Source organism: Lissotriton vulgaris, chromosome 1_1 (assembly GCF_964263255.1).
Source record: "Lissotriton vulgaris chromosome 1_1, aLisVul1.2, whole genome shotgun sequence".
In the NCBI taxonomy this organism is placed as follows: Eukaryota; Metazoa; Chordata; class Amphibia; order Caudata; family Salamandridae; genus Lissotriton; species Lissotriton vulgaris.
The window spans coordinates 2,078,274,605-2,078,288,916 of record NC_141685.1 but is presented as its reverse complement, the minus strand read 5'-3'; the positions used below and the strand labels follow the sequence as shown (position 1 = coordinate 2,078,288,916).

Below are 14,312 nucleotides of genomic sequence, written 5' to 3'. Positions count from 1 at the left end.
AATACTTAACGATGTTAAGATCAGGAGACTAGCTACAGTCGTAGATAGATTATCTGCAAGTACTGCAAGATCATTAATGCTAATAGAAGGTGAGATGCAATCGATCAGAGCAATGGTTCTTCAGAATCGACTTGCTCTTGATGTAATATTAGCAAAAGAAGGCGGAGTTTGCAAGGCTTTGAAGGTTCAGGAATGTTGTACTTATATTCCTGATAATTCAAAACCACTTGAGAAGGTTATAAGAAACATTACACAGATTCACCAAGAAATCGAAGATTTGACAAAAATAAATGTTTGGGAAAAAGTAGGTAATGGAGTAGGAAAAGTTGGGAGTTGGTTTGCTAATCTTGGCAAAGGTATTATATGGTATATATTAAAACCTGTATTAATAGTATTAATTTGCATAATCTCATTGTTAGGATTTGTGAAACTATATAAATGGTATAAGACGAACCGGTTACAAAGATCGATGAAAGAACAAGAAAGGAGATTAGCTGCTTTACAAGATCAACAGTATAAAAGTTTGAGAGCACTTGAAATGATGAAAAGAGGAAATGATGTAACTAGTTCTGTATAAAGGGTTGTATTCAAATTGCTTTTAGTGATGACTCCTAAAAGTCATCAAAGGGGGGAACTGAGAGAGCGCAATTTGAATATAAAGTATATCGTAGCCATATTTAGACGTATATGTTATAAACGTAGGAATGAAATGTATATCGTAATGTGAAGTTGATGTCTATAGCATAAAGTCAATTAAAATGATATTATGGTATAGGAAACGTAAATGTATTTACACGTTAAACATGCATTAGATTTATAAGGTCGTATACGTAGTGGGCTAATGTAGAAATGCCTACGAACAGTAGAAAGTGCAGAATAGAATTCATGTACGTGTGTAACTTTAAATGCAGAAACGGCGAGAAATGTAACATGGAGAAACGTGCAGAGAGCATACATAACGATGTAACCAATGAGAATATAAAGTTATGTTCCATGTATAGGGTTTATATTCTATGTATGAGATTATATTCTGTGTGAACTTTCTATTCTATGTAAAATTGTATTCGTTTAGAAGAAACGTATTTGCTAAAAGCGTTCACATATAAATGTATGTTAAAGGTTATACTGTGGAGAAGAAGTTTGTAGGAATGCTAGAAGAGTTTAGGTCATTTGTGATTATAACCTGAATGACCAAGGGTTCGCAAGAGTGTAGTCCAATGTATGTAATTTAGTGGGCTCACAGGAGTCGTGAATAGTCTTCACATGAAGGTGCGAGCCGAAGAGTCTAGCATTTGTTAGATTTAAGGTGACAAATGTCGAACGAAGTTTATTGCCTAAACATGAGAGGAGGCGATTGGAATTTGAGCTTTGTTTTGAATGACCATTCACAGGATCTAGTAAGGTCAGAGAAAGAGTTGTAATGTTAAGGTCTTGTTTAAGGTTATCTGACTTTGGACGAAAGTATCAACTAAAAGTCGCCAACGAGAAGATGAAGATGACATCTAAGGAGAAGGGTCAACCTAACGGACGACGCAAAGAGATGAAGCAATGGAAAGAGCCAGAAACTGACATCATCGGGGAAAGTCCGTGGTGGGCGTCAAGGGGCGTTCCACCCACACTGTGATTGTGTATTTTAGGGACAGCACCCCGGGGATAAGATAGCGAAGAGCTCAGAGAGAGAGCAGCGAGAGGCAAGTTAGAAGTGTAGATGCCTTGAGCAGATGCGCTGAGAAAGATCAGAGCGCAAGGGAGCAGTAGGCCGAGGACCCTTAGAAGAGCGGATGGGTAGGCAGAGAGGGTACTGCTTCTTAAACTTAAGTTACCTTTAGAGGCTAAGAGAGTTTGAACTTCTTTGGAAGTCAAACTGCTGACACCTTTTTAGGGAAGAAACTTGCGAAGTAGGGATGTCACCTAGTATAGAGTAGGGACAGATAACTTGATTATTTTCTCTTTCTGTAGATGACGCAAAGGAACCACTTCACATCGGAACTTTAAATTGCTGATTTGGAACTGATTTTATGCTTTGTATACACTGAGATTTATCCTGAGAGGATTGTAATTTGCATTCAAATTTGACTTTATATAAAAATACTTAAACGTTATCAGTTGTAAGTGGTTCTTCAGAGTGGCGTCATTTAATGGGGTTAACTAAACCTATGTGGGAGTTGTCTTTTACTCAACGACAGATATTAGCGGTCCAAAAATTACGAATGAGATAAATTATTAAATTGATTATAAATTGATACCAAAATCTCATTCCCCGCACCACTGAGCACGACGCCCCTGAGGGCGGGACTATGTATGACTTTAAAAGCATGAAAACACACGACAGCTGAAACTCGCCCGCACAGCCTGCCATGAGGAAGGGAGAAACGTCTCCAGAAACGTGTTGGCAAAAGACTCCAAAAAGACTGTGGTTGTGTCTGTGTGCTGGACTCGTTGCTGCCGATTGAATAAAGGAAAGATGAAATCTAACGCTGAGTGGGCGCTTCAATTTGCGAGCAGCTTTCATTTGGATGTTTAGTGGCCTGCTCTGGCCACGAAGCTGCCCCCCTGCTGATGGTGCAGGTCCTGGTGTTTAACAACGATAAAACACCACACAGGAACAGCGTTGTCTGTCAATTTTTCCCACAAGAAGAGCAACATGTTCGGCGTGACAAGGTGCAAGCAACCTGATAGATTTTAATTTGGGGAAAGTTGAGTAATGCTGCCAGCTCCACTACGGAGTACACTTCATCAACCACAATGCCACTGAGCAACATGCCCCTGAGGGCGGGACTATGTATGACTTTAAAAGCATGAAAATACACGACTGCTGAAACTCGCCCGTACAGCCTGCCATGAGGAAGGGAGAAATGACTCCAGAAACGCGTTGTTAAAAGGCTCCAAAAAGACTCTGGTTGTGTCTGTGTGCTGGACTCATTGCTGCCGATTGAATAAAGGAGAGATGAAATCTAACGCTGAGTGGGCGCTTCAATTTGTGAGCAGCTTTCATTTGGATATATATATATATATATATGTATATATATATATATATATATATATATATATATATACACATATATATATATATATATATATATATATATATTTCTTCAAACACACTTTTCTGACAAGAAAGACGTGGTGCACACTACTCCATGCTTTTTGGAAAATAGCTTTATTCCGCTCCCTCGGTAGACAAACGCTTTTCGACCATGCTGGCCTTCGTCAATGTCAAAGTTAACAAAGTTTTTACAATATTATACACATCACTTCCTCTGTGTCATTCTACCATTTTGACAGAAAGAGGAGTATTGTGAATCTCTTTTCACACATCTCTCATAAGTCTCCATGGTGGCGATCTTTAAATTCATATAGAAGGTCTTCCATCATTTACTGTTTAATATATTAACAAATACTAGAGTTTTGTATTTGATATTTGTTACCAATCTAGCCATGTATTGCCAGTATTGAATCTTAAAAAAAAAAAAAATATATATATATATATATATATATGCAAAATAAAGCCGCTGGATTAACTAAATCTATACCCGAGTGAGTGCTTTTTTCATTCACCGACTACGTGTCTGACCCGATGGAATATTTATCGACTGGCCCTGTCAATTTGAAAAGAGGCACCGCGCTAGATCAGGAGCGCCAGCGTCACAGTGGGCTAAAACTGTTTATATATATATGTATAGGCTGGTGGGAGGAGCGGGTGCCCAGGAGCTGGAAGGAAGGCCAGGAGAGCGGTAAGGTGGTACACTGGTACAGCTACATTGATGACTTGTTCATTGTGTGGCAGGGTACCAGGGACATGGCAGAGAAATACATTGATTCTCTGAATGATAACATCTACAACGTGCACCTATCGGGGACAATTAGCGGGGTGGCAGCCAACCATTTGGACCTTCGGGTGTACGTTGAAAATGGTCATGTCCATACCGCACTGTATCGCAAAGAAACAGCGGGTAATTCTATCCTCTTTGCTAATAGTGAACATCCACCAAAACTTATCAAGAGCATACCCTATGGGGGAACTCTTGAGAATAAGGAGGAATAGTACTCAAGACCGGGAATTCGAGGCGGCTGCCTCAGACTGCCTAGACCGCTTCCGAATGAGAGGGTATGAGGAATCACTCCTAATAAGTGCACTAAATAAAGTCAAAAAGATCTCAAGGGAAGATCTGCTCAAAAAGAAACAGAAAGGGTTGAATACTACCACAAAGGACACTTTTAGGATGATAACTCCTTACTCCTCAGGCGCTAACAAACTTAAATCATTAATGCGCAAGAACTGGCATATTTTTCTCACAGATGAGGTGTTAAAAGAAGATCTACCACCATACCCTTTAGTGACCTTTAGAAAGGCTAGGTCCCTGGGAGACAAGTTGGTACACAGCCACTTAGAAGCTCCTATTATGCAACCCAACACCCTTAGGGAAATGAGCGGGTTCTTTCCTTGTGAAAAATGCAAGGCTTGTGCCAATAGCCGCCGGGTGCTACATTATGACATCCCGAATGCTGGCAGAACCAATAAAATTCATAAGTTCCTTACGTGTAGTACTGTTTATGCAGTGTACTGTCTAATATGTCCGTGCGGTCTACGCTACATCGGCAGAACTATTAACAAGTTGAAGCTGAGAGTGCTGGAGAACTTAAGGGTAATTGATAGAGTAGATCCCTCGTACCCAGTGGCCCGGCATTTTGCGGAACACCACAACAAAGATAGAAGTAAACTGAGATTCTTTGGATTAGATCACGTTCCGCAAAATCCACGAGGAGGAGATAGACTTAGGAGACTACGACGCCTCGAATCAAGATACATAATTGGTCTGTCCACTAAGCACCACAAAGGCATGAATGGTGGGGAGGAAATGACAGTACACCTTGGAAAATAGAGGGGTGATTAACAGGGATGAGGTCATAACCCGTATAGTAGAAGTGAGTAACAGCATTACCTCTTCCTGCCTCTTCCTAACACTATCTGCCATGTGCAATTATCTGACTACCGTTATGAATTTGAATACATGCTTTTTCCCTCATATTATGATATGTATATGAGATCTGTGACAAATAGCTTTAATTTCTCGAAAGTTCTTTACAAGTATCAATTTGTTTTTTCTGATGTTCCGATCGATTGAATATTGAATATACGTTACTGCTTTTCAGGATCTATTTGCTAAATAAGTAAAGACATCTTTATGAAATTTAATATATATGTGTGTAATCATGAACTGCCCCTCAGGTGGGTTGAACCTCACCACCCATTACAGGAGACTTGGTAGTTTCTGCCACTATTTACAACGATTTGCTTGACATGTAATAACTTGAACATTCCTCTTCTCTTTTGTAGTTCCGAATAACACACCACTTGTAGACAATGATTGTTTGGTATACATCTGTATAGGGACATTAGCCGATCCACGGCGCTATTGTTCAAAGACCCACCTTTTTATCTTGTAAATATCAGGATTTACGCTGACATTCTATATTATCCTCTATTAATGGAAACATGGTTAAAGATGGCGCCCATGTTGGCGTCTGTGGGGCTGGTCCCTTGTTGGTGTTTACCTTAATCCACCTGGTGTGTATTTAAAATCGGAATGTTTTGGTTTTGGTAACAACACTGACGAAGGCTATCGCCGAAACGTTTGTTTGCTGTCACAATAAATCGCTGTGATACTGTACCTGCCAGAGTGCTGTTTCCTTCCATATTTGAGAGGGATTTTCTGAGCGCTATATATATATATATATATATATATATATATATATATATATATATATATATAAATATAGATGTTCCAAAATTGCCTCAGCAAACATTCTTGATTTGGTTACAGCAGGTAGCTTCCCTTTCTGGCCTGACGCGTTTCAATGAATTCAGTTCATCTTCTTTAGAGACTGTAGTGAGCATTGGAAGAATGGCGTGCGTTACTGTAGAACCCTACGTGCTCCGTGTGGGCTGCAGAATGTGAGCAATTGAACCCACCGGAGGGTTTTAATTTGTGCACAAACACTGCAGATACCAGCGTGCAATTCAAACCTTACAATCTTATTGAGGGCACACCAGAGGCCAGTTAATGAATCAAAGGAGCACGCAGGGCTCTACAGTCACGCAGGCCATTCTGTCAAACAGGGCATAAGTTTAGCAACACAAAAAATGCATTCCCTATTGAAACACAATTATAACTATATCAACGTGTTTCGGCCATTGCCTTGATCACGGTATGGGAAGGGGAGCTGATGTGGTCATTTTTTATCATTCACTGTGACCTGACAGGGTATGTGTTAATATGGCTGGTGCCTTCGTTGCTTGTTTACACTTTTCCACCCAATGTTGTTGATCATTTATGTTGCTTATCCATTGTATGTAATGATGGTGTCAAATCTCTCTTCCCTTACCGTGATCAAGACTACGGCCAAAACACCTTGTTGAAGACAGACATTGTGAATAAATCTACGATGCAAATTCAGGAGTGTCGGTGATATCCTTGATGTGTGGAGGGTGTACTGTGTTATTTTAGACATCTGGAGCCCAACAAGGACTACCTCTCTTTGAGCCCCTAGCCTCTGGCTTCTATTGTGGTTATATATATATATTCACTGAAAAAAACACATGTTTCAGGGATGTTATAGTTAGAAATTAGCATTTAAAAAACCGTAGCTATTCACGGAAAAAACAATGGTTTCAGGGACATTATTGTTAGGCTGACATTTTAATTGTTTAAAACCAGAGAAATTCAGCCCTTATAGTTAGCTGAGCAAACATTACCTCGCGCCTCCACAATGCACTGCAGATGACGTCGTGTTTCGGCCTTAGCCTTGATCACGGTATGGGAAGAGAAACTAATGTGGTCATTTTCTATCATTAACTGTGATCTGACAGTGTATGTGTTAATATGGCGGGTACCTTCGTTGTTTGTTTACACTTTTTCACCCAATGTTGTTGTTCATTTATGTCACGTATCAATTGTATGTAATGACAATGTCAGTTTCTCCTCCCTTACCGTGATCAAGACTACGGCCGAAACACGTTGGTGAAGGCAGACATTGTGAATAAATATACAATGCATATTCAAGAGTGTCAGTGATATCCTTGATTTGTGGAGGGTGAACTGTGTTATTTTGGACATCTGGAGCTCCTAGACGACTGCCTCTCATTGAGCCCCTAGACTCTGGCTTCTATTGGGAATATATATATATTCACTGAAAAAAAACAGGTTTCAGGGACATTATAGTTAGAAATTAGCATTTAAAAAACCTTAGACCTTCATGGAAAAAACAATGGTTTCAGGGACATTATTGTTAGGCTGACATTTCAATTGTACAAAACCAGAGAAATTCAGCCTTTATAGTTAGCTGAGCAATCATTACCTCGCGCCCCCACAATGCACTGCAGATGACGTCACATTTTACATCAATCATGACATGGTCAGTAACATCACTGATGACATCTCAAATTATATTGCTGACGACATCATCCAGTGACTGTGCATGTTTTTAAAATGTTTATGAGTGTTAAACATATATACCAAGTTTTATTGATGAATCAGTGGATGTATGAGTGCCTGTCTCTATTTTTCAGTAGGTGCATGACCGACTGTATAAGTAAGTGATTTACTGGTTTTGTACGAGTAAAATTTCAGCCTAACTATACTGTGCCAGTAACCTTTGTTTTTTTCTGTGAATATCTAAGTTTTTTTCAGATGCTAATTTCTAACTATATTGCCCTTGAAACCTGTGTTTTATCTGTGAATTTCCAAGGTTTTTTAAATGATAATTTCTAACTACCCTGAAACATGTGTTTTTTTCTGTGAATTTTTAATTTTTTTTTAACTAGCAATCACGTTTGCAGAGTAGTAGAGATAGGGGTCTGGGCCTCCAACCAGTTGTCAGGAATTCTATGGCGTAGGACATACAGGAGGAAGCAGGAGGGCTTCTTGGCCCCAAGGTCCCTCTGAGTAATGTGGACTCCAGTGCTCCAGGAGGTGCGTCTGCAGAGTAGTGGACAAAGGGGGCCTCGAAGGCCTCTTATCAATCCCACTGTGTTTCACTTACTGGAGGCAACAGGAGGGGTAGTTGGTCCCTAACCGCTGGCTTGGGGGCCAACTACCCCTCCTATTCCCTCCAGTAAGCCCCACACAGCAGGATCGTCTGATAGCAGGCTATGCCCCCTTTGTCCACAACTCTGCAAACGTGCGTCCTCTTGCGCTCTATTTTGGATGATGATGTCCCCAGTGTTGCAGGGGGTCCTTAGGGGCTTGCTTGCTTAGTGGGATTGCTGAAAGGTGGTCGCAGGCCACGCCCCCTTTCTCTTCCACTCTGCAAACACACCTCCTGGTGCAGTGCTGCTTTGGGGATGAAGTCAACTTTTTAAGTGGACTGTATCACTCCACCAGCATTGTGCCAAGAGGCACATTTTCTGAGTGGTGTAAAAAGGAGCATGGCCTTCAACCACCTCTCAGCAACCTTTATTGGCCCGGACCGAGTTTGGGGTCAACAAAGGGCTGAAACATGTCAACCTGACCATATGTGGACACTAGCACTATAACAAGGCTTTAATTGTCCTCTTTTCTATTTTTAATCATCCCTCTTTCACCACAGAATAAAGACTAGCAAGGTTTGGATGGTAGGAAGTAGGGATTTATTTTCTTTGGACACTCCTTTTTCCCTTGGTTCCCTTCTAATGACTGATAAAGCCCTGAATGAGGGGCTCGCTCACCATTAGAGGATGCTTTGGCAAACGTGAGATTGCCAGTGATGAAACCTGATAAACTTGGGGTGCGTGAGGCCATCCCAATAATTTCTTACATATTCTTTGTAACCTCCATAGAACTGGATAAGTTGGGTTGCCCGTTAGTTGAAGCATAGCACACCATTGATGAGGAAATTCATACACAATAGGGTGTAGGAGTCCAGAATTAGGGCTTGAGTACCAGGGACACCTTTGTTTTTGGTGGTTGTTGTATTTATAGGGGAGAGATCAAACGGAGCGCCCAAAAACTTCTCTCATTCCTTCGGCCCTAGCACTGGTTGGGCTTATTGTGTTTAAGAGGTCTGTCACTTCTCATACACCCTACTGCACACATATTTCAACTGAGAGAGAGATCTGAAGAAGAGGCTGTCAATCTACACACCCTGCTATGCACTCCTGTCATCTGAGGGAGAGGTCTTGAAACTTTATACACCAACTAATAGTGTGCCGAGTGGCACGTTTGCAGAGTGATAGAGAAAGGGGGTGTGGCCTCTGATTTCCCTAAGGACGTCCTTGGGGGCCCATTACCCCTCCTATTACCTCCAGTGAGTCCCATACAACAGGATTGCCGAGATTGGATAACAGGCCACACCCCCTTTCTCCACCACTCTGCAAACACACCTCCTGACTCACTACTACTAGGGGGATGAAGTCCCCTTGACTATTGAGGTTCCTTGAGGGCCAACTGCCCCTCCTGTTACCTTCATCAAGTTCCACACAGTAGGTTTGCTGAGAGGTTTTTGGTGATCCCACCCTCTTTATCCTCCACTATGCAAACTTGTCACCTGGTGAACTCCTATTTGGGGGATGAAGTCCCCTTGGGTCTTGAGTGTCCTTGGGGGCCAACTACCCCTCCTGTTGACTCCAGCAAGCCCCACACAGCTGGAATGCTGAGAGGTGGTCAGAGACCACACACCCTTTCTCCACCACTCTACAAATGCGCCTCCTGGCACACTGCTGCTTGGGGGATGACGTCCCCTTTACTCATGAGGCCCTCAGGAGGCAAGGAGAACTCATCCCCCCACCAGCACCACTTGCAGTGAACCAAGAGGCACTTTTTCAGAGGGGTGGAGAAAGGGGCATGGCCTGCGACCACCTCTCAGCAATCTCACTATAGGGGCTTACTAGTAGGAGCATTTTCCAAACTTACCATGCGGTTGGGGGCTTTGAAAATGCTCCCGCCGAAGCTCCTGCAGGCTAGGAGCAGACTTTTGCTAACACGAAGCCCCCTGTATTTAAAAAGCAAAGAGTGCTCTTGCTTGTTCAAAGCAGAGCACATTGTTTGCTATGGGATGGCGGGAGCATTGCTAACTGGGCATTAAAATACTGTGATAATGCCACCCTATGATTCTGAAAGTAGACAATATTATATGTGCACAGATTTAATAAAATTTCAGTTGGTCCACCTGCACAACTCAAAAACATATTTCATAGAGATCACCAAATCCTTGAGCAAAATACATTTAGTTATGACTGACACAACCTAGCAATACTGCCTTTTGATCAGAGTTCAAATTTAGTGAGTAAATCGCGAATTGGAAGAAGAAAATGTAACTGTATTGCATCAGTAGGATTTGACATATAATAATTGCCAACATCATAAACTGGGAAATTAGTAAATGATCACAGAACATTTCAGGACTTCAAGTAGCTTTCAGAAATTGAGAGAAAATCTTTAGCGCGAAAGAAAAGCTGTAATTTTGATAACTTTTGCGCTTTATTTTAATCTGTTCTCTGAGTTTGTGAGGTGGAAAAGAAAGAAAGTACTTAACTTTAGCTAATGATTCACAAGGAAATAGAATACTTACAAGCAGGAGTAACCAATGCTTCAGCCAAACCAAGCAAGATGTACTGAGGAGCCAGCTGGAAGCAAGGCATTGAGGAGACTAGCAGCACCTTGCCAGAGAGTGTCTGCTCAACTTGTGGGAACGTCTTCCTGTGGATTTCGAAGAACCCAGCTACCACCATTGAAAGGGCAGCACAAAGATGACCTAAAACTGGAAAAAATAAAAGAAAATGCTAAAAAGGTACCAATTTAAGAAAGTGTTGTTTTGAATGATATCATTCCACACTCAAATGAACTGATGGAATTCGCAGAAGTGCACCATGCCAAATTTTTTATATTGATACCTCCAACGCATAATTCATATGCAAATGCTATTTTTAGTTAAACGAACCTGAAGATTTCCTTTCCTTTGCATATTAACTGCTTACTTGTATTGGGGGAGGGGCGCATTGTTTATGTTGATATGACAGAAATTTGGAACCAGTTGAGTGCAACCAAAGATTGGGGAGGACCACTAAGGAATCTGGTGCTCTGAACAGTGGCGTAGCAAGGGATTCATGAGCCATAATCTAAGCAAGGCAAATGAACACTCCTGCAGTTAATAGTAAAAGGCCATCATGATTGCGGTGGCAGGCCCCGTTAGATTCCTTAGTCCTGGTGTTGCTGCACATGCTGTACCATAGATACGTACACCCCTGTAGATGGTGACATACAACATACTGAAGACAATGGAGCAGTATTGAATGAGCAGGTTTGCTAACAACCACTGGGGGAAAATGAGGCAGATGTCTGCACAGTACTGTACCACAATCCTCACCCCAAGGCTTGTAACGGGTAGCAAACACTTGGATCCCCATACAACCTAGCTTATTTTGTTCCTTGCCTAGTCAAAGCATTTTTTCCTCTCAAAATGTGAAAATGGTTACTTTTATTGTTAGTGAGTAAGTGTTTATTTTTTCAGCATTTTTGTAAAGTGACTATATATGTTGATTCATGGCTACTTTTGAGTTTGAGTACTTCCCGAACATGTTTTATAATCCTTTTTAAATTGCACTGGCAAATTAATGTTTTTAAAAGTCCAGTTTGGCTATTTTATTCCAAAGACTGAGTTCCTTTATAAATGTATGGAATTCTGAGGCGACTTGCAATATCACTAATATGTACACCCGTGGGTAATTTTAGCCCGATTCATCTAGCGAAATTGCGCTTGCAAAGGGCCAGATTCTGAGAATCTGGCCCTTTGCTAGTGCAATTTTTGCATTTGGGATTCATCATCCCAAATGCAAAAATCGCTATTAGCGAAATCGCAAATTTGCGAGGAATTGGATTTAAGGAATCTCTAATAGAGATTCCTTAAATGCAATTCATCAACCAATTAGAAATTGCGAATTCGCAATTGGTCGCAATTTACCACGAAGTCTGACTTCGTGGTAAATTGCGAAAAAAGAGTAAAAAGCACTTTAGTGCATTTTTTTCTTTTGCATGTTACACACACACACACATGTCCTTTGGGGAGTTATTCCTTATTTGCGATTAGCAATTTGCTAATCGCAAATAAGGAATGTGTAGGAATCGCATTACATTTTGTGATTCCTACATGAATCCCGTTTTGCGAGTCTGTAATAGCGATTCCTTATGAATCGCTATTAAAGACTCGCAAAACGGGTCTTTGATGAATCTGGCTGTTAATCCCATATAATACATGGTCACACCATCACCATCACCTTTGTTAAAAACCACTTAAAATATGGAGTTTGCATCTTTCGTATAAAAGATTTAGCATGTGTGCAAACATGAAAAATACAAATAAAACCTCTGGTGCAAAATTAAACAGATTTGATATTTGTTGCAAACAGATATTCAAAACAGTCCAATGTCAGTTTACAAAAAAAATGCAATAGCTCAGAATGTGTAGAAACATGCAGAAAGATGCAAGCTTTTCTCTAACTATGTAGGGGGTGCATAAAATAAACATGTTCTCTCTGCTTTTCATTGTAAGCTACAAAAATAGAGAAGTTTCCTTGCTTTACCCATCTGTTTAATTATTCTCCATGACCTGACCTGCCTTACACATTAGTTGTTGACTCTGGCAGCAGGCATTGCCACACCATAAGATATATAAGTCGAGTTCTGGCACCTTTTCTTTATTGTTAGCTAAGTGGTGCATCCCAGGTCGCTGATTATAAAGAAATTAGAGACTTGCATTTATAAAGGGTTTTGTAATCTCATGACCTTTGTAAACATATACCAAGAAACATAATGTTTATTACTGAAAACTCAGATATGATATGTTTTCCAATGTTAAATGACAATAGATAAGAAATGAGTAGTCCTAAATGATCCTAAGTATAACATGAAAAATATTTTTAAAAACACTTGAAAAAGATGATAAAGAAATGCAATATACACTGTAACCATATTTTAGCCAGAGTGTCAGTACACCGAAGAGGTACATGAAAGCAATTTAACAAATTGAAGAAAAGTAATGTATTTTGGAATAATTAATTAATCATTAATCTACAGGATGTATTGAATGAAAACATAATTTCCTGTGTATGGGATACCATTGCCCACAAATACTCACATAAACATACATTTGATCTCATACTTTGTAAATAGAGGGCCTTATTTATGAGAAGTAACGCATCGCTGCGTTTAAACATTAATGCGTCTCCTCTCAGTACGCCTCCTTGGGACATGATGGATGCGTCATATTTACTGTATGTATCGGTCGGCGCAAAAGTGATGCAGTACTGGGGTGTGTCCGAAAACACACGCAACTCCAGCAATGTGTCCTTTCACATGGGGCAGGCCTGCATCACCCTTACGCCTGCTGTGAGGCAGGCATAAGAAATTGACGCAATGGCGTCCTAGAAGTGGCACACTGAAATCTTATAGATTTCAATGCACCACTTTATGAGGCTTTTTGCGGTGGAACGCCCAGCCTGCATACATTATACCTGTAACAGGTATAATGTGGCGCAGGGGTTTACAAAGTAACGCATCTGCATAGATGTGTCACTTTGTATATATAGTGCAACATGGCACATTTTTTACGCCACCAGTGCGCCACAGAAAGTGACGTACACCAAGTGTAAAAGTGATGCAAGGGCTCAAAAATAAGTCCCTGAGGTTTCGAAAAATAGCCCTCGCAACATTTCTTTTCTCCATTCTTCATAATTTGGCGCATGCAAAGACCTCAGTTTACTAAACATGCAAATGTTTTCTGCAGCTAAATAAGTGAAAATCCATAGTTTCCTATGAATAGTAATATGTCATACTGGAGAACTCTTGAAAATTGCAAAGCATTGGCTCTTTTGCAGATTTAGAACCAGTGAATATTAGTCAATATTCTTTCTAACGATGTAAGCAATATTAAAATGTAAGTAATATTATGTTAATTTTGTTTGATGACAACTGACATGTTCAGTTCAGTATCTGGTTGAAGACACATTTTAAATAATTGCTCAGGGAAAAAATGCCCTTTATGATGGATTTTAAAATAGCTATACTTTATTCTGCTTCTCTAAGCAATATAGCCGAGATACCCGCCACCCCCTCTCAACACAATCCCCAGAAGGAGTGAAACCGGAAACAGTTCTTGAAGTTTTTGGAAGTGGGATGGAGTGACCATCCCGGCCGTATTTATTAAAACAAAATTAAAACATTAAACGTTTCATGTTATGTACAATTTCATTACCATATTGCGATGTTTGGCTAACCTTAACAGATTCTCTAATACAGAGGTTCTCCTAGCCGAACTAGCAACCTACAAAACATTTCTTG

At 40.5% G+C, this 14,312-nt stretch overlaps 1 protein-coding gene across 1 annotated transcript in view; it reads right to left on the bottom strand.

The window, feature by feature from the left end:
* The window catches only part of SLC15A5 (solute carrier family 15 member 5), a 394,335-nt gene that overhangs the window by 71,097 nt on the left and 308,926 nt on the right, over positions 1-14,312 (bottom strand). The window contains exon 6 of the mRNA XM_086938942.1: positions 10,549-10,737. Coding sequence (XP_086795068.1) covers positions 10,549-10,737 — 189 coding nt within the window. The remainder of the gene's footprint in view (positions 1-10,548; positions 10,738-14,312) is intronic.